Source organism: Cricetulus griseus, chromosome 4, assembly GCF_003668045.3.
Source record: "Cricetulus griseus strain 17A/GY chromosome 4, alternate assembly CriGri-PICRH-1.0, whole genome shotgun sequence".
NCBI lineage: Eukaryota > Metazoa > Chordata > Mammalia > Rodentia > Cricetidae > Cricetulus > Cricetulus griseus.
Genome location: NC_048597.1, coordinates 174,361,337 through 174,383,017, shown reverse-complemented (window position 1 = coordinate 174,383,017; position 21,681 = coordinate 174,361,337). Strand labels below are relative to the sequence as shown.

General features: G+C 40.6%; 1 protein-coding gene across 3 annotated transcripts in view; it reads left to right on the top strand.

Annotated features, from left to right (window-relative positions):
* Pias1 (protein inhibitor of activated STAT 1) overlaps nt 1-19,556 on the top strand; it is a 116,774-nt gene extending 97,218 nt beyond the window's left edge. The window contains exons 9-14 of one of the 3 annotated variants that reach the window (XM_027414797.2): nt 2,478-2,638; nt 5,252-5,382; nt 6,392-6,572; nt 10,194-10,336; nt 12,658-12,695; nt 15,739-19,556. In XM_027414797.2, the coding sequence (XP_027270598.1) occupies nt 2,478-2,638; nt 5,252-5,382; nt 6,392-6,572; nt 10,194-10,336; nt 12,658-12,695; nt 15,739-16,032 (948 nt within the window). In that variant the 3' untranslated portion in view covers nt 16,033-19,556. The other 2 variants (XM_027414798.2, XM_027414799.2) reach the window with 2 other exon arrangements.
* The last annotated feature ends 2,125 nt before the right edge of the window (nt 19,557-21,681 follow it).

Here is a 21,681-nt window from a genome sequence, read left to right as displayed (position 1 = left end):
GAAGATTGTCTGTTCTAATTTATTAAGAACAGAGACAGAAGTGTTGAAGTCAGATGTGAGCTATACCATAGACCTGCAAAACCAAATGCAGATAATTTAAGAGTTTATAGAAGAGAAAGTAAACTAGAAATTTATTTTATGAGTGTTTATTAGTATGAAAAACTTAAGGAGTTTTTTTCTTATATCAATCACGCTTTTTTTTTTTATAAGAAAAAGTACATGTTGTCATGACATTGTAGGGTGTATGCTGGCTTAGACTTACATCTAGTTTTTTCTTGTGCAGCATCATGAGCTGTAGCACCATTGAGTAAAATCAGCCTCACTAGAAAACGTTTGTTGGTGGATGATGCAAATATCCATTTGTCCCACAAAGGAAAGAACTTTGTAATCAAAAGACTAAATTGCTTAGCACTCACCCTTTCCAATACCAGGTTAGAGATAATCAATATGTGCATGTCTAATAGACATTTAAATCTTTAGTGGTTGATTTTAAAAGTCAGATAGGAGGATTTTTCACAGAAGAGTTATTTTATAATTCTTTGAGGTGGCATTTTTGGTATAGCTAACATGAACTTCTGCTTTCTTGTTCCATTTATGACTGTCATTCTTATACTGTTTAGCTATCAGTTTGCTTTCAGACTGTTGGTCACCTTGTCGGTGAAGTACACCACAACATCTTGGGATTGTTTTCTTGACTATGTGCACAAAGGGCTAACTAAACAGCTTCATGACACCCTTTACTGAACTTGTATTCAGTTTTTATAATTTGATTTCCATAAGCACATGAAAAAAAGGCCAAAGAACAAACTAGTTCTGGCAACAGAAAATCCATTGCCTGTTTGCCTTAGTAAAGTCCAGCAAGATTTTCCAAGTTAGGATCTATTTAATGGTGCCAAATTAAATGTTTATCTTTTTATTTTGATATATTTTTAGTGTGAGGGGCATTTGTTTTTTTGGAACTGAGGATCATATTGCCCAGACTGGCCTCAGACTCACTGTTCTGTCGAAGGACGGTCTTGAACAGATTCCAGGCGCACATCTGTGAGTCACACACTATACAGGAACTCAGGACTCTGTGTGTTAGGCAGATGTTCTACTGACTATATCTCAGTCCCAATTTCAGTTTTTATATCTTAAATTAGACCTTAACTGTGAAATGCAGATTCCTATTGGTTGCTTAATATCAAGTGAAGAAACCGTAGGTTGAAAGTCCTATGACAACTCAATGCCAACACACTAAGCTCCCAGCTGCAGAGCTGTTAGGCTCCTCCCAATGCTTCATGGAGACAGTAAGACAGAAAGGATGATTTCAAAAATCCAAGCGGCAGACCATAGATACACACTTTGAAAGAGGTAGCTCTCAAAGGCTTTCCTTTCACATGCCTTTATTCCTATAATCCCCAGCTGTTGGTCACATCTTTCAGGCATAAAGAGTTCTCTTAGAACTGCTAGTATGCACAGCTGACAGTTTATCGTCATACAAGACTATCTTTCTACATTATAATGGGTACTTTTCCAAAGCTGGGGACAAGGACATGAATCTGACCTTTTCCAGTAGGAGATACACAAATAGTATAATCTTATGCAAGGGTAGAGCTGGATGGGACACAGAAGAAGGGCACCCTCATTTTACTCTGGGTCTGCCCCCTCCCTGCTTTGGATATGACATTCCTCCTGTTTTAAGCTGATTATGTGTCCAGTGTCCTTTTTAAATTCTTCATCATTGCATCCGGGGGAAATGAGGAGGAAATGGTGCTACTTTCCAGATAGAAAAGGAGGCCCAGAGAGGTTAAGTGTCTGCCCTAGAAGTACAGTAAATCATTAGTACCAGAACAATAATTTCGGGCCCTGCGACAATTGGTTTCCTTAGTAGATCAGGAAATTACATGTTTCCCTGAAATTTTTGTAAGCCAAAAACCTTTCAATTTCCATATAGAAAGTCTTTTTCCATGAACTTAGAAAATAATATCATTAAAGAAAGTGAGGAGCTTACATGTTCTGTGGCCATTATGGACTTTAGGGACCCTATAGTGGTCATGGTTCAGCATTCCTTGTTCAGGTCACAGACAAGATTTCTACCTTGGGCCTAACCAAGCAGCTTAGGACAAGGAAGACATGCATATGTGGGATAGAGTCAGCCTGTGTCAGCTTAACAATTATGAGGGAAGAAAAATGTCCCTTAATTATCTGGTGATGCTTGAGACCCAGGGCTGCTGGCTGTGTGATGATGCCCAGTAAAGAAAGAGATACGAGCTCATAACACCTGCCTTCTATTCCAAGCTGCCCCAGCCATTATGCCTCACACTGTAGAGTAAATGGGTGATTCTGGCTTCATCCTGTGAACTAGACAGTCATTCTCTCTGTGACTGGCCATAGTTAGTAAGACTCTTCTTTTTCTAAATGTTTAATTAGATGCTTCTTAGCTTACCTAAGTATGAATAACAGATACTAATAGTGATCTTTCCCCTCTCTTAAAGCTTGGGAAAATGCGGCTGACAATTCCATGTCGGGCACTTACCTGTTCCCACCTTCAGTGTTTTGATGCAACTCTTTATATTCAAATGAATGAAAAAAAGCCAACGTGGGTTTGTCCTGTCTGTGATAAGAAGGCTCCATATGAACACCTTATTATTGATGGGTATGTATGTTTACATTTCTCCTTGTGTTTTAAAATGACTCTCTGTTATCTGAGTGTTTAAGATAAAACCTAAAGGTAAATTTTTCAGAGATTGATTTTCATTATTCAAGAATTCAGTGAGTAACTAACATTGTAAATGCTTTTCATCTTTCAGGGTTGTTTTAAAACATTTATTGGGGGCATAGTGTGCATATGGAAGTTAGAGGACAACATTGGAGAGTTGGTTCTTGCCTTCTACCATGTGTGTTTTGGGGATCAAACTTGGGTTGGCAGCAGAAACCTTCTCCTGAGCCATCTCGTGTGCTCCCTCTTTAAAAAAATTTTTGTTTTTGTTTTTCGAGACAGGGTTTCTCTGTGTAGCTTTGGAGCCTATCCTGGCACTCGCTCTGGAGACCAGGCTGGCCTCGAACTCACAGAGATCCGCCTGCCTCTGCCTCCCGAGTGCTGGGATTAAAGGCGTGCGCCACCAACGCCCGGCTAAAATTTTAACTTTAATTTTATTTGTGTGTATTCAGCTTGTTTTGAAAACAGGTACTTTTCCTTTTCCCTCAGCATCTTCTGTTGTTTACCATTTTAAGCACCAGTAAACAGGGTATGCATATACTTTTGAATACATCTAAGACCTACAGGGTGCATTGAGGAAAGCATGATTATTTATGAGGTTCTGGTAGCTCAAATTCATCATAAATAAATATCTCTTTTATAAGTTGGACTTTTTAGTAGAAGGTAGCCAGTTTCTAGAGACTAGATCTGGCTTCTGTCCTGTCCATCAAGACCTGTTCTCCACTGTCAGAGCTCCCGGCAAGGTCAGCCAGCTAATAGCGGCTCCATTTGTTCTGCATGTGTTTCTATCCTTGTCTTGTGTTTTGTTGTTGTTTTGTTTTGTTTTGTTTTGTTTTTCTGTCTTACCATTGCATCACAGTGACCACAGTTCTCCTTAAAATCCATTATTTGTCTGTGGTTTTTGACCTATTGATAGCTGGCCATGAGTCTGTCGCTTCCCTTAGATTTCTGTTTGCCTTTTTGCCACTGAACAAGAAACAAGGAAATGAACTGTGAGAAAGGAAAATGCCTTCCTAATATTTCTAGTATCCTTCAGTAAAACACTCAAACAAGACAGTTTATTTATAGTATATGAGAAGGCGTAAGAGCCTGAAGGGAATATATACAAGCAATTGAATGTGTTTATCCATAGACTTACAACCCAGAGCTTTAAAGATGTCAGTCTTAGGAGAATATGATTAGCAGTGTTTCCTGTTTGATTTGTCATAAATGAAATGATAACTAACTTATAAATTTAAATTAATAGTAATATTTTACCAGCTCTGTATAGTATATATCTTAGGTTTTTTTGTTTGTTTGGTTTTGGTTTTTTTGGTTTTTTGGGGGGGGGCTTTCAAGACAGGGTTTTTCTGTATAGCTTTGGAGCCAACCTGGCAATTGCTCTGGAGACCAGGCTGGCCTCGAACTCACAGAGATCTGCCTGCCTCTGCCTTCCAAGTGCTGGGATTAAAGGCGTGTGCCACCAACGCCCGGCTATGATCTTTCCTTTCTTTTTGGTTTTTTTTTTTTTTTTCTTTCCTTAAAATAAAATCTGTTTCTGTGAAAATGGAAAGAACAGGAAATAAAAGCCATTTTTGATGTAACTTCTGGTTTTATTTTTACATAAATTCTGATTATATGCTATTAATAATAACTTTTAGTCTTTGGTTTCTTTTAACATTATTACCAGATGATTTGGTCACAATGAATTTCAAGCATTTCCTATAAATATTCTTTTAGTTCCAGTGTATTACTGTATTTGGACTTAATTGTTGGTTATACATTTTTTTTATTTTAATTTAGGTTTGTTTGTTTGTTGAGATAAGGTTTCTCTGTACAGCAGTGGCTGTCCTGGGACTTGCTTTGTAAACCAGGCTGGCCTCAGGTGTGCCTGCCTTTACCTCCCAAGTTTTGGGAAAAGCATGTACCACCACCACCTGGCTGATTGTACATTTTTATATGTATGGCTTCAGTTTATCAAATAAGACCTTATGAGCAATTTACCAGTGTATAGCATAAAGAAGAAAACTGAATACATATAAAATCACCACCCAGAGATAACTAGTGTATGCTTTTACTCACACCAAGAATCTTGTTTTGAGGTATCTTTTTTCTTAACCATCTCAGTTTTTGTGAACTGAGATGTATCTATGTATTTAAAAATCTTGGCCTGTGAGATGGCTCAGTGAATAAAGGTGCTTGCTGCCAAGGCTGACAGTCTGAATTCGATTCCCAGAACCCACATGGTGGAAGTAGAGAACCAACTCCTACAAGTTGTCTTCAGATTTCCACAAATGCACTGTGGTACCTACATACCCATATAACAAACACTAAATATTTTTAAATTGTCTTTTTTTTTTTTTCAGCGCTACATGACTTTTTTATATGAATGTTCCACAATTTGAGTAACTATTTTTTCCTATTTAGCATTAGGTTTTGAGAACAAATGTACTTTATCTGCTCTACTTTTTCTCCCATTTATTACTTGTATAAAACATAGGAGTTTTAGGAGTCATGTTTCTCATTTCTCTTCATGTAAGCTGCTGTACTAAGGACAGATTTTTTGTCTAGGTTGTTTATGGAGATCCTGAAGTACTGCACAGACTGTGATGAAATACAGTTTAAGGAGGATGGCTCATGGGCTCCGATGAGATCAAAAAAGGAAGTGCAGGAAGTTACTGCCTCCTACAATGGAGTTGACGGTGAGTAGCTGTTCACAAATCTGTGGTTGCCACTGTGATGTGCCATGACTTTCACGGATGTAGGGTTTTGAACATTCTGAGCTCAGTAATTGTTAGGTTATTGATGAAATGTTCACAAATAGCAGCATTCCTTTTAAATCAACTTTTTTTGCCAGTCTTAAGATTTTTATGGTACTAGCTTTCAAAGTATTCTAAAGTCACTTCTAAAATCACTTCTAAAATCACTTCTAAAATCGTAGTTTTAAAGTACACTACCCTTTTAAAGGATTTTATAGTTTTGGTACAGAGTAGTGAGCATTGCTTTTTCCATGTCTCTTTTTTTTCTTTTGTTTGTTTGATTTTTTTTTAGACAAGGTCTCACTGTGTAGCCCTAGATGGCCTGAAACTCGCAAGAGTTCCACTTGCCTCTCTCTGTCTCTTGAGTACTGAGACCAAAGGTGTGCTCCACCACACCTAGCTGCTTTTTTCTTTAAATATTTATATGTATATGTGGGTAGATTTGACCTTTAGTGTTTTGCTAGAAGGAGACAAAATTTTTTTTAAATATTAGTATTTCCTAGATATTTTGGATGCTGTATAGATAAGCATATATAACATTCAATCCTGCTCAAACTTTTATTCTAAAATGGACATAAAAGATACCTTTTTTTTTTTTTTTTTTTTTTGAGACAGGGTTTCTCTGTGTTGTTTTGGAGCCTGTCTTAGAACTCACTCTGTAGACCAGGCTGGCCTCGAACACAGAGTTACTCTACCTCTAGAGTGCTGTATTAAAGGCTTATGTCACCACAGCCAGCCATAAGATACATTTTGATTATTCTAATTCAAAACTTTTTTAAAATAATTCATTAACAACTAATAAGAAGTGGCAGTTTTAAACTTACTAGAACAGAGCCAGTGTTACAACTCTGGCTACAATAGTGTTGCTACTCTAAACTGATATGCTTGTCTACAAGGACACTTGAGAAAAGAGACTTGACATGGGTCTTGTGCTTTAATCATTCCCACACAGGATGCTTGAGCTCCACATTGGAGCATCAGGTAACTTCACACAACCAGTCCTCAAATAAAAACAAGAAAGTCGAGGTGATTGACCTAACCATAGACAGTTCATCAGATGAAGAGGAGGAAGAGCCCTCTGCCAAGAGGACCTGTCCTTCCCTGTCTCCTACATCACCACTAAATAATAAAGGGTGAGTGCTGCTAGGATCTTTCCAAAAAACTCTCTTGTGAAAGCTTGTTTGGTAAGTAGAGTAAAGGCTGCCAGATAAACTGCTATGCTTGAGTGCAGAATGTAGATTGACTTTTCCCAGGGATATAGCATTCTTGAGCAATTGAGTACTGCACTACAAGAGTTTGGATATACAATTCATTGTGTCGAGAGATGCTTGTGGCCTAGAAAGATGGCTCAATGATTAAGAGTGCTTGGTGCTCTTGCAGAGGACCTAAGTTCAGTTCCCAGCACCTACATACTGGCTCACAGCTGCCTGTAACTTCAGCTCCAAGGGTTCTGATGCCACCTTCTAGCCTCCAGGGATGAACACACACACACAATTTTTTTAAAAAATGATTCTGCTGCATGCAGTAGTTCTGATACATATCAGAATCACTAAGAGTTTTGTTTGTAGTTAACCAGCCCCCCCCCACACACACACTTTTTTTTAAAAGACTTGTTTTGTGTCTATGTGTGTGGAGGGGTTAGAAAACAACCTTTAAGAATTGGTTCTCTCTTTCTACCATGTGAGTCCCAGGATCAAACTTAGATCAATAGACTTAATAGCAAGTGTCTCTACTTGCTGAGCAATCTCACTAGCCCTCATTGAACCAATTTTTGGTTAATATTGTAAATAGAATTACTCTTGGACCAGGTGTGGTGGTGTACACCTTTAATCCCAGTACTTGGGAGGGCAGAGACAGGTGGATCTCTGAGTTCCAGATCAGCCTGCTATATAGAATGAGACCCTCCCCACCTCCCACCCCCCAAAAATGTTCTTTCCCTGAGGCCTCTCCTCCTCCTTTGTGGTGTGGCTTTCCTTCTGGAATTTTTTGAAGTCTTTATCCAATTTTAGCCTGGTGATAGCCACCTTGCTAGAATGAGTGCCACATGACAGACAGTTGAGCCACTAGTCTCCCCACTAGATTTGTTCAATGTAGACAATACATTTCTTCTTGTAAACTCGAACTGCTTGCCATTCTGCTTACCTTCATGCTGTCCTCGCACAACCCAGACATCCTCGCCCTTTCTGGGGTATGTGGATAGAACACTGCATGCCCATCTCAGCTGTTGGGAAAGAGGTCAAGACTAACCTTGTTCTGAATCTGAGAGGTAATTGAAATGCCTTTCACAGTTGCTGCCTGGGTCAGAAGCTGCAAAGGTATTAGACTTCATTTTGGCCTGCTTGTAAGGTTTAGAAAACTAGCTAAAAACTGCAACCTACTCACTATAAAGTTAACTCAGGTAGAGCACTTAGAGTGGAAAGCTGAGTGCACCTGATCATTGAAGCTGGCTATAGACATGTGTACCAGGAGAGATCTGCAGTGACTTGAGCTTTCCTTCACAGTAGCCCCATTTTTGAAGACGTGTAGCCTTGGTTTCCTAGGAGCCTCCCATCATGCTGTACCTGGGAGCTGGAGATTGTAGCACATGCTCATAACACCATCACTCATAAAGCTGGGGCGGTAGGACTGCTGTTAGTTTGGGGCCAGCAGTCCCCTAAACTAGATGACATCCTATAAAAAAAAAAAAAATTGCCATACAATTTCAATGTAGTAAGTGTTTTTGAGGAACCTAGAGACCCAGAGAATATGCTTAGATGATTCATAAATCCTATGACACATGAGGAACAAAATTTAACTGCAGGGATTCTTAGAGCCAGCCCCCCCCCCACAAATATCAGGATAAAACTGTATTGTCATATTTTTGTATCATAATACTCTGGGGTTAATTGTATGGCAATTTTCTCCTCTTCAGAATAGTAATGTAAACTCTGTAGTAATTTCACTATATTTTTTTCATCAGGAAAACTTTGGAGTCTTTAGAAATCTAATATTTCTTCTTTGAATATTTACTGTATAGTTCTTCCCAAAATAGCTGGTTGTTATGTTTGGAAAATTTCGTTACTTGCATTAACTATTTCCCTGATTTTTGCCCATGATGAATTGAGCCTAGATACAGCTCTGCAAATGCCAGACCTTTCTCTTTGTCTATGTAGATAAAACCTGGATGTCTCTAGCATCTTTTAAAGAATGATTAGGTAGCACTGTGAGTATTCATAACAGCAACTAGCCGCTAGCTAGAACACTAAGCCTTGCAGATCATTCACTGTTGTACATTGTAATATGGAAGTAAACTTGAGCCGTCACAGAATTGAAGGTTAGGCAGTCATCTCATAGCCACGAGATAAGCACTTCAGCATCTTGCCAAGTGTTTCCATTCACCCAGAAGTTCCATGCAGTTTGCTAGACTGGGATGTTGTTAAAGACCAGCAGTCAACTGCTTTTTCCGTTTCAGTCTTCTGATCATAAACAAAAGACACTGCTGCGGAACATGGCATTCTCTATAGGTATAAGAGGGTTACATTTCCTTTGGATGGAACACTTCTGTGCAGCACCTGAGTGTGTCTTAATGCTTATTGTCCCACTCAGAAAAGTGTAGTGCATCTCATAATTAGGATTCTGTTCCAGGAAATCTAACTCTGGTGTCTTTTGAAGTAATCTGTACTGTTAAAATATACACCTACCTGCAAGTACTTTATGTGGAGTAGTATTAGAGGCAAAAGCTAGGGCTGGGGATTTGGTTCATTGTACAAGCATGAGTTTAGATCTCCAGATACCATGTAAGACAGATGCAGTGTCATTTTGGGATACTTTGCCTTGTCTTGCTGCTTTGATTGGCTTCAAAGGCCCTATTATTTAAATTGTACCAATAGCCAAGCTAGACATTGGGTGAACCAAAGATAACTGCCCAGGGTTCACTCTCACCAAGTTCATAAATCTGCCTTCTCCTCATTGCTCAAGTTGCTGCATTCCCCTAGTTGTCTCTATTCGTATTTTCCTTACCATGGTGTCTTGGTTAGGGTTTCTGTTGCTATGATGAAACACCATGACAAAAACAAGTTCGGAAGGAAAGGATTTGTTTGGTTTATACTTCTATATAACACTGTTCATCATTGAAGGAAGTCAGGACAGAACTCAAACAGGGAAGGAACCTGGAGGCAGGAGCTGATGCAGAGGCCATGGAGGGTGCTGCTTAGTGGTTTGCTCCTCATGATTTGCTTAGTTTGCTTTCTTATCAATACTTAATAATTAAGAAAATGCCCTACAGGCTTACTTACAGCTCAGTCTTATGGAGGCATTTTCTAAATTGAGGTTTCCTCCTCTCAGATGACTTTAGTTTGTGTCAGGTTGACATAAAACTATCCAGCACAAAGGGTATCCCTAGATTTCTCACTACCTACCCCTTCAGTACCTACTTTGAGAGAGCCACCATCTCCGTTGTTGTGGGTACCTTTCACTCATGTCCTATTATAGTGATTCAGCTATGCATTGCTCCTGCATCCTTAGAGTGGAGGATGGCGATCTAAGGACTGTGGGGACTGTGAGTAGTGATTCCATTGATTCTGTCTGTTTCTCCTTCCAATCTCTGCAAATGCTCCTGCATGCCAAGTTATTTCTTACCATTTGTTTTGCTTTTTGTTTGGTTGGTTTTGTTATTTTTTTATCTATCATAAAAAGTAGGACTCATTGTGGGATACAGTTTCATTTGTTAAACTGTTAGAGTGACTGTTACATCTTCTAAACATTTCTTTCCACAGTATTTTAAGTCTTCCTCATCAAGCATCGCCTGTGTCCCGCACCCCCAGCCTTCCTGCTGTAGATACAAGCTACATCAACACTTCCCTCATCCAGGACTACAGGCACCCTTTCCATATGACACCTATGCCTTATGACTTACAAGGTGAGTCTCTGGTCCTTTGCTGCTGTCACACAGACTGAGGAATGCCTTCGCTCTGTGTGCCTGCAGTCTGAGGATGAGGGATATAGGAAAGAAGTGGAGATGGGGAGAACAGGGCTTTGAATCCCAGGAAAAATGGCCAGTCTCTTGGTGGCACCTTTGTCAGCAGCCAGCACCCACTGCTGTCGGAATCCTGAGGCAGTCGTCTTTGAGGTCTTGTGAACTTCCCAGTATTCTACAGGCTATTAGAACACTTCCTGCATGTGGCCTTCAGTTTGGTGGAGGTGAATGCTGGTTTTTATTCTTTGACTGAGGCTTCATGTAACAGATACTTTGTGTAACTGAGTTAGTTGTATTATGAGACATGGCCTCAAACTTACTGTCATTCTCCTGCCTCTGCCTTCCATGAGCTAGGATTTTAGGCTTGCACCATATCGTGGATGTGCTGTGTGCCATGGCACACATGTGGAGATCAGAGGACAGCCTGCAGGAATTCGTTCTCTCCTTCCACTATGTAGATTTTAAGGATCAAACTCAGGTCATTAGCTTTAGTGTCAAGCACTGTTACCCACTGAGACATCTTGCCAGCTATGTAATACTGGTGAATTGACACATTTTAATTTTTTAAATTTGCTTTTGAACCTTATCCTCTTTCTCTTTCCTTATTTTTTGAGACGGTCTTTCTATGTAGTCCTGATTGACCTCAGACTCACAGCTATCCATTGGCAGGTATGCACTACCATGCCCAGACTTACCCTTTTTAAGAGAAGTTTGAAATGCTAATATATTCATTTATATTCAACTCTGGGTATATTTATAATTTAGTGGCTTATGGACTAGTCATTTAGCTTCCCAGAGGCTGGTTACGCCCAGCCATTTTCTAAACAGTTTTCCTAGCTATTTGCACACATCCATCACTATTTCCTACACATTTTGTAGATTCTCATATTGTAGTCTCTTCTGGTGTGGGTAGAAGTGGTTGCCAAAATATTGCATTGCTTGTGTACCTCAAGTTAGACATCAGGATGAGTCCCTTGCCTTTCTTGTTCTTTGTTATGTAGTGTTGGGTAGAGTAAAACAGTATATGGGTTTGGAAGGGTCTGCCTGCAGCCAGGAATCATGGGTGGGCTTTTTTGTGATGCTACTAGACACTTGTTTTAAAAGACAGGATCCTCTTTGTGTAGCAGATCCACCTGTCTCTGCTTCCTAAATACTGGGATTAAAGTCGTGTGCCATCATGCCTGGCCATACAGTTACACTTGGGTTTTAATCTGGTCTAGATGAAGGGAAGTGAACAATTTTGAGAAGGAGAATTAAAAGGTTTGCTACAATTTGTGTGGCCTCTTAAAAAGTTTCACCTGTAAAATCAAACCAAAAGTAATGAAAGACCTCAGAGGCGATCGTGTAGAGTAAATTAGATTGAAATCTAAGGACTAGGGACATAGCTCAGTGTGTAGAGTGCTTGCCAAGTATGCATGAAGTAATGGGTTTGATTTGCAACACCAGATAAACTGAACATGGTGGTGTGACATAATTAAGTTCAAGCAGAATTCACCGGCTGGCTCGTAACTATAAGACTAAGCGGGTCCTCCCACCCAATTGGAAATAGAAGTCATCCAGAGCCTCTGCTCTAGTGGCATAAATTCTCTTGTGTACATAAGCAGTAAAAATCACTTTGAATAAAAAAACAAACAAAAAATTCAAAATCAAGTCAGGCATGGCAGTGCACACCTTTAATCCCAGCACCTGGATCTCTGTGAGTTCCAGACCAGCCTGATCTACAAATCAAGTTCCAGAACAGCCAGGGCTCTGTAACACAAAGAAACTCTTTCTCGAAAAACCAATACACACACACACACACACACACACACACACACACACACACACACACACTCTCTCTCTCTCTCTCTCTCTCTTTCTCTCTCTCTCTCTCTCTCTCTCTCTCTCTCTCTCTCTCTCTCTCTCAAAGTCAATATATGATGTGGCCATCCTGCACTACATGAGAATTCTATCTAAATAAATAAATGTGTACTTGTGAGGAATCAGTAAAAGCAAGGTATTTGATATCACCTTAGCTGCCCTGGAAGTTTCTGTGTAGGCCAGGCTAGCCTCTAACTCATAAAGATCTGATTCCCTCTGTCTCTTTTAAATGCTGGGATCAAAGGTATGCACCATATGTCCAACTTCCTTGTGTTTAAATATGAATCCAGAGTACATAGAGTGTAAGATTTAAGTGCTGGGATATTTAGAAAGGTTTGCTTTTCTGTTTTGTTTGTTCATTTGTTTGTTTGCCTCCAAGCTAAGTTATTTTATTCTTTCCACAGGATTAGATTTCTTTCCTTTCTTATCAGGAGACAATCAGGTAAGTTAATGTGTAAACAGTCTATTTCTCTAATTGTGTATTAAAATATGTAAAAGTATAGTACATAGCCAGAAGAAAAAATAATTTCCTTGGAAAGTGGGGTACCTGTGGCCAGACTTGCTCTGGCTGTAATAATTTAAATAAAAGCCATTATTCACCCCTAGTAGAGAATAAAAGCAGTGTCTGCCTGTTGATTTCTCAGGACTGCTGTATATAGACACAGAACAGTGATCTATGTGACTGATAGATTTCAGTCTTAGCCACATGTGTGAGAGTGTCCTGTTGCCCAGGACATCATAGCTGCTATGGTCTATGGTGCTACTGCATTGCCAATGGTATGTGTAAATCCTACAGTTTCATGTAGTCCGTAAGTACTAGATAGAAATAGGGAATGACTGTTGAATTTCAGTTATACAGTGTGCTGTGCTTCCTCACACTATGTTTACTGCAGCTTTGAGTGCTTCCTCTGCTCCCAATTTTGTCTCGAGCTCATGTTGTTTTATGCATCTCAGACCCTAAACATATAAAATCAGTTGCTAAAAGGCCACATCTAGCGACCTGGAAATAAAATTAAAAGTCATCAAATATAGAAGGAGAAAGTTGGTGATTATTACTGCCAGTCAGGCTGTCCCATTGCACTAGAGCTACAGACTTGAAGAGCAAGAACAAAGTGACAGAAGTCTCATCAAAAACATCGAGATAAACATAGATTGAGAAAGGCCTACTTTAGCCACAGAGAAATGGCTAAGGACATGGATTAAGGGCAGGATGCAGAAGCACATCCCTCTTGGTACTGTGGCTATGGTCGCCAAAGCGGTGATCCAGCTGCTGTTCAGAAGCCTGCCTGAGTTTCCTGCCAGCAAGCTAGAGCACTGATTGGAGATCAGCAAACTTTGCAAAACAGTGTTCGTTGATGATGATGCTCATGTACATCCTCCTTCATCCCAGTACCATGTCTCTGACCCAACCAATTGAAATAGATCAAGATTTTTTTTTTTGAGGATTTCATACATGAGTATACTATATTTATATTATTTTGACCCATGCCTTTCCCTCCTCCAGCTTCTCCTGTGGCCCCTCTCTGTATATATATTTTTAAATTTTTTGTTACTGCTGTATGCATGGTTGTATATGTGTGACACAGCATTTGTTTGGAAGTCAAAGGACAGATGTATGGACTTAATTCTCTCCACCTCTGTATGGGTTCCAGCCATTGAACTCCAGTACTCGAGCTATATAGCAAGCACCTTTATCTGGTGAGCTGTCTTACTTGCTGATCAAGGAGATTTAGTGGCCTTTGGGGCCCACTGGCTGAGTAGGACCTTTGTCCAGGATACTTCTGCAATAGGAACCCTGAAGAGACGTGCCTGTGAATGTGGGTGGATGGCAGCGCCAGTGCTGTACCATAGTCTTGTTTCGACTTGGGATGACGTAACTGAGAACTGATGGCAGGGGATTTGCCTTTGGTGAGGAGGAAATTGTTGTGGAAACCTTGGAACTGAAAAGCGAGCAAGAGAAAGGGGAACTGCAGGAGACAGAAGGAGCCCCCAAGAAGTTTCATAAAGGAGCCAGCAGAACTTCGCAGACATCAACTATCCCCTTCAGATGCTTGAGAACGTAAACGTCAGAGAAGGGAGTGTTTGTTGTGCACTGTTCACAAGCACATCTCGGGTGGAAAGGAACAGACCAAGCAAAGCATCATATATTGTTTCTGAAGAATGGCCCCTGATTAGGATGAGCTCTAGTGGGTCATCAGAAGGGATCCAGAAGCAAGCATCATCCCTGCCCTGAAAACCTTCCAGGAAACAAGATGTGCCTATGACCCCTGGCCTATGTAGACCTAGGAGTAAATGTGTATTTTTGCCTTACTTTTTAGCAAAATACATAATTAGATCTCATAGGATATAAATATGATGAAAGAATGTTTTTGCACAGCCATAAGGTCTATTCATGTTTTAAATGTTATTATAAAGAATAAAGTAGTTGGGAGGGCTTAGGGATCACCAACCTCTCTGAAAATCTGTAGGCAGTTACTGTTTAGTGGGGGAGATGTTTTTTCTTCTGTGGTTAGCCACTGGTAAGTTGTCTGTGTTCTGTAAGCAACACTGAATAACTCACTGGTACACACACATACATTGGAAATAGACTGTTAAGAAGAGGAGGGGATTAGCTAGATGGAGAGAGGACTAGGAGAAGTAGTAGAGGGTAGTTATGATCAAAAGACATTATGTACATGTGTAAGTGTTGTAATGAAACCCATTATTGTGTATAATTTATACATGTTATGAAATCTTTAAAAAATGAAAAAGTTTAAAAATTAAAATTGTTATGTAACAATTGTTATGTAGTTAATTAAGAAAAGGTGAGCCTTGGGGGTTTTTGTTTTGCTTTTTTAATAAATGTGGAGTAACCTAAGCATAGAGTGTTGGTAAACCCCACAGTAGTAAATAGATAAGGTCCTCAGCCTCTCAGCAGCAGCCCCTGACCCAGAGAGACTTTTGACCCCACACACCCCACTCTGGGAGTGCCTCACACACGTGTGACATTGCTTATCTTTTACAGCAAGTTCTCCCTGCCTTTTCCAGTCCTGACATGCTCGTGTGCACAACACTTTGCCTAGTGCCTGTAGTGCTGAGAGCAGTGACAGGCTTCACAGGGCCGCATCCTGCGCATGAGAACAGCAGAGCTTCTTCGTGATGCAGTTCTCAGAATGAACTTGTCAGTGGGAATGCGGGGTGTGTCTTGAGGAGAGGGGCAGCTGCCCTCCTTCTTGCCGCTTCTGAACATCTCAGAAATAGAGTCTTAAGAACTGCATGCAATACAAACTAAAACACACATACAACACAATCAAAAATGTCATTCCAGTTTCAGATACCATGCCAAAGCGCCCTCAGTATCAGTGACCAGTCATTTCACTGCAGAATGTGTTGTCACTTGAGGAGCCAGACACTCGGGATATGCTAACTTGGGACTTGCTCTGCTGAGAAGAGTACAGAGGTGCATCTGATTGTAACAAGAGTGTTTTGTCTCTGGTCCCTCCTAGCATTACAACACCTCCCTGCTTGCTGCTGCAGCGGCGGCAGTCTCAGATGACCAGGACCTCCTGCACTCCTCCCGCTTTTTCCCGTATACCTCCTCGCAGATGTTTCTCGATCAGCTAAGTGCTGGAGGAAGCACTTCTTTGCCAGCCACCAACGGAAGCAGTAGTGGCAGCAACAGCAGCCTTGTGTCTTCCAACAGTCTGAGGGAGAGCCATGGCCATGGCGTGGCCAGCAGGAGCAGCGCGGACACGGCGTCCATCTTTGGCATCATACCAGACATTATCTCGTTGGACTGACGCCCTCACCCTGCTGCTCCCACCCTGTCCCAGATTCAATGACTTGGCAGAAGAGGACTCTGTGCTCTGTTTTACCTTATCCTGTTTAGAAAAGTACACAAGCGTGGTTTTTTTTTTTTTTTTTCCTTTTTTTAGGGAAAAAAAATTAAAAGAAATGTACAGAGAACAAAACTATATTTTCAGTTTTACTTTTGTATATAAATCTAAGACTGCCTGTCTGATAAAATACTTGTTTAAAAAAAAAAAAAAGGAAGGAAAGAAAAGAAAAACAAGCACCCACAAACCTCCTTCAGTTCATTTTTTTCTGGATTCTGAAGACTTTTCACCATTTGTCCTATGGTTTGGGTTTTATTTTACTTCAATGGCATTATCTTACTTGCAATAACAGAAACAGAATTGCATGTATGAAGTTTTAATTTGTGGGCTTTATTGTGGGGAGGGGGTTGGGATAGTTTTGGTTTTCATTTTTTAAAAGCAACAGACTTGGATTCTGTTTGTCTATGCGTGGATTTTACCAGCCTTAAGTTATAAATCTCACCTGTCCCACTGCATTCCCTTTGTTTTCAGGACATAGCTCGTGGGTATGTGTGTTTTCCGTGTGTGCCTGTGTGTACTGTTCTGTCATCACTGCCCCCTCTTCTCCTGAATTGGCATTTAGTTGATATCAGTTGCCTGCTTCCTTCAAAGTGTTTCAGAGGCCTTGAACTGTGGCGTGAGCATTTTTCTCAGCTCTCCCAATGCATGTTCTCCATCACAGGTTCTCTATGATCTGCTGTGTACCCTCTAAGAGTGTGTTTCCTAGAAGTGCTGGAGCAAAAGCTGCCTGGATACGCAGTCTGAGGGCAGGCCTGTAAACGACGACACACTTGTGTTGACTCTGAATCTGAATTGCCAGTATTTCATATGTAATCCAAGTCTGTGAGCTCCTGCATTTTGGCCACAGGGTAACAAGTTCTCCTTGATAATCTTCATACCAAAGTGAGATATGAAAGAGCCCTGGAAGCCCCAAAGGGTGCCGTGTGCAGCTGGCAGAGGGCATTGTTCCACTTCAAAGAAGTCAGTTTCCCTAAAGTTGACAGTACAGTGCAGCCCACATGTGGATCCATAGCAATTCTATTTGATAAACAGTTTGAAACTCAAAAATAACCTTAGTTATTTGCTCCACTGGTTCTGAGTATACTTCCTTACTTAGCCTTGCTTATTTTTTACTCACCTTTTAATGACAAGCATGACATAGGAAGCCATTTTTTAATTCAAGAATCAATCGGTCTTATCTACTCTCAATAGCAGAATATGTAAATATATTAAGATTTCTTCAGGAGATGATTATGGGTCAAAGGAAGGAGAAAGTGCTCTCATACTCAGAGTCATCAGAAAAGACGCAGTGCTCTTACAGCAGAAGATACATGGCAGCTGATGGAGGGCATGGGGTTATCACAGAGTAGAAGGGGCACACCATTGCCAGTTCCCAAACTGGCTTTTTATGTTACAACTTCTGTTCTCAGAGGTGAAGGGCCCCCTTTGTGTATAGTAAACTTATTTTCAAACCTTGCATCAGTAACAAAAGGACCTATATTAATCCAGGTAGAAGTCAAGATGGCTATATCTTCAGTTGTATGATAAAGTAAATGGTTCACATGACAGTGTGGCATCTAAAATTGATAGCTGTTTTTTATAGCGTCTCTGCTACTAAACTGTCAACTTGAATTTTGAAAAAAGTCGGTGTTGATATGTATATGTATGTGTGTATATGTGTATTTATAAACAAGTGTGTGTGTGTGTGTGTAACATCGTCTTCCCCTGCGCATGTGTGTTCCACACAGAAACAGCTGTGTTAGAGTCACAAAACAATCCGCAATAAAAACGAGGCATTTGTTGTCAGTTCAAACCAGAAATGGTTACGTTGTTAAATTCATCTGGTGTGGTGAGTAACATGGTCATTTTTTTTTATTGCTGTATTAATTTAGGCTTGTTTCAGATAAGGTCTTAATTTGTGTCTAAATTGGGGTTAGAGTAGGAATCACTAAAATTGTGGGTTTTCTGTTAACATTGCAATAGGAAACATTTTTATTATTTCAACTATCTGAGGTAAAATTAATAGTTTTCCTTGTTCTTGGATTTTTTTTTCACTTGTTGTTAGTAGTTTTAGGCATCTGATCAGTTTTTGTGTCTGATGCTGAATTACAAACTTAGAACGATCAATCCAGTTGAAAACCCAGCCCTCTGCATTCTTCAGCCCAGGTGTGGAGGAGTCGCTTTCCTTCCGTGTCCTGCACTGTACCAACCTAAGGGGAGACTGGGTAACAGGGAGAAATATATATGTGGCTTTGGTCATGTCCCCATTGGAGAAGGAACCATTAGTTGTCTGTATATTTTAGTTCCTTCCACATAGTGAAGAGATCATTTCTTCTGTTGTTGACTCTCTAAAACATCGCATGTGGTTAAGTTCAGTCAGAGACTTTCACAACCCTTAATACTTCTAGTCATGCACTACTTTATCTGACGTTTACAAGAAAAGCGCATGGCCACTCCGTCTTCTTTTGTTGTTTTTCCTTAGCCCACCCTCACTCCACGGCCCTGCCAACCTTGATAGGCTGGGGACAAATATTGTTCTCAGCTTCTTTCAGCAAGTTGCCGGGACCCACTTCCTTTTTCTTTCTAGCATGCACACGTGTGCTCTGTACAGTACTGTGTGTGTGCCCCTGTTTATCTGTAAGCACACATCATCGATAAAGTAGGTTCAACTAGCAGGGTGGAGGTTGTTTTTAATTTACTATGTGGGCATTACTGGACACATTTTTTTAAGATGACACTTAACCTATCATACTTGGTTGACCAATTCATTGTGAGTATTAAGGTTTTTCCAGTGCTGATTTAGATATACATCTGCATTACTGACTTAAATAATCACTTAAGTCTTGAAAAATGTGGGGAGTGTTTTGGCCAATTTTCCTTTGAGGACAAGTGTGTGAAACTGAATGAAAATATACCCCAATTGTAAATGAATAAATGTAGAAAGAACCTAGTTTTTAAAGCAATTTGAATTTTAAATACATAAAACTTTCAGGATCTTCAGGACTCTTAAAAGCACATTTGAATTTATTTTGGTAAGAACTTTGTTTTATGGACACACATTGCATTGTTTTGGTTTTTGTTTGTTTTTTAATTAAACACAAAGCGTAAATTTCAAAGAGAGAGGGAGACTAGCTGGTGGTCCCAGAATGTGCTGCTGTTGTTTTATTAACAAAGGGGAAATGTATATAAATAGATAAAAAGTTACCATAAATTCCATGAACTTAAATCTGTGATTCATTGCCTTAAAACTTTCTCTCTTAGAATTTCCATACCGCATGCCAAACCAGTAAAATGGCTTTTAAAACTGTATAGTAGACCAATGTCAGTTTGTATAAAAGTACCAAGTGAAAATATTTATTACATGCATTGGAGAAAAGTTGTTTCCCTATTGAATGTTACCTGTTTATGTAGAGCTCTTTAGATGTAATAAAAGAAAAGCCTTCAGTTAATTTGTGTTCTGTAAAATACTACTATTGGGTCTACAGGGGAACAGTCCCCATAAGAAAAGTGCTGGTGCAGCATGCTCCCAAGGCCCCTGTCAAGCCAGAGATTTCAAAGCATGACAAAGTAACTGATACCTCCATATCATGCTTTGAGGTTGTTCCTTATTGGAATAAGGCTAGCTCTGTAGTGAACCACAGTACCTTAGATCTTTATTTTATTTTATTTTATTTATCATGTATACACTTCTCTACCTGCATGTCAGAAGAGGGCACCATATGTGAGCCTCATGTGGTTGCTAGAAGTTGAACTCAGGACCTCTGGAAGAGCAGTCAGTGCTCTTAACTCTGAGCCATCTCTCCAGCCCCCTTAAAGGTACTCATTGTCTATCTGCTGTCCAAATGCCTGGGCCCCTCCACTCTATGGTGAGCAGTTGGAATTTGAAGAATGCACAAGTGGGGACCCTGAAGCAGCAGCCTTTCCTGATGTGGCTGTGTAAATCGGACTTCAGGAGTTTGAGCTCACTTTACCACCATGACTAGAGCAGTGAGTGGGGAAGGGCAGCCCAGGTTATGCAGACTACCCATTAGCCATGTATTCTTTGCAAGCTGTACTGGAGATTCCACTCAGCCAAATAAGATTCAGAAAGCATGCTTTAAAACTACACCGAGGATGGAACATGATGGTGCACAGGCAGATATCTGTGGGTTTGAGGCCAGCCTGGACTACACAGAGAGATCCTGTCTACATTGAAATGCTGTCTCAAAAAAAGCTACACTGGAAGGCTGGAGGTATTTGACAGAGTGCTTGCCTAGCATGCTCAAAGCACTGAACTCAATCCCCAGCAGCAAATAAAAGAGGCATAGTAGTGTACACCTGTGATCTCAGCACTCAGGAGCTGAAGGTAGGAGGATCAGAAGTTCAAGGGCATCCTCCACAAGTTTGAGATAAATTTGGGATACATGAGACCCTGCCTTAGAAAGAAAGAGCTGGGCGTTGGTGGCACGTGCCTTTAATCTCAGCCCTCAGGACGTAGAGACAGGTGGATCTCTGTGAGTTTGAGACTAGCCTGGTGTATAAGAGCTAGTTCCAGGACAGCCTCCAAAGCCACAGAGAAACCCTGTCTCGGGGGGGGGGGGGGGACAGTTGCCAACAGACAGCGGAACACATTGGGGAAGTACCTTCTCTATAAGCATCCAGACTTCCTCGCCCTGTCCCACATACAGCATTAGCACAGAGCACCTGTCAGGTATTTAGTATTATAGACTGGTGAGCAGAGGTCTAGAACCTTCCCATCTGGCAAGGTAATACAGCCTTCTCTTTGGAGGTCTACCCTTCCCCAGGAGGACTTATGGGAGTCATGAAGAATTTTCCATGTGTTGCTCTTACTTTCTCTGGCTTCTTTCAGGCTCCTTAGAACATCCCAGAAATTGACTTTTTATCTTTGTGTTTCCCAGATAGAGTTTTGCCTTGATATTATGTTGGCCACAAACCAAAACCCTCTTTGAAGGGGTGTGCCACTATTATCCATCCTATTTTTTGTATTAAAGAAATCTGCCAGGTTGCTCAGGGAACACATAGTGTATATTCTCATGAAAATGAGGCCATCCTTTCTCACTTTTTCTGTTTGGTCTGAGCCATACAGCATATGTGAGCTAACTGAATCAAGACTACCACTATTTGGTCCCCTGGAGTGTTCCCAGAGCTTAGCCCTTAGTAAAAGATGTGTGTCTAGTCAAACTTCCCAAGAGACACTGTGTCTTGAAATGTCTTTCTGTCTTCACTAAGGAACAAAGCCACAGCCAGACCTGACACAAAGGAATGAAGATCTTCATGTTCACAGGTCTGCACCCCATCTGTGTTTGTGTGTCACATGGGGACCTCTGGGTAAGGCACTGGTTCCTAATACTGATTTCAGGGCCTCTCAGATTCTGGACATGGCCTAGAATATCCCCTTATTCTGTTAGTCCCAAGAAAGTGGCTTAAAGTCATGATTCACCCTGTCACTTGAGCAGACCATCCTAGGTCCTGGAACCTAACAATAGCCCAGGACATAGCTTCAGCAAATTCTTCCAGGTGCATCAGGCCTGCCCAACTGCAAGGCCTCAGAAGAGGCCAGGCCTCCCACTTCCT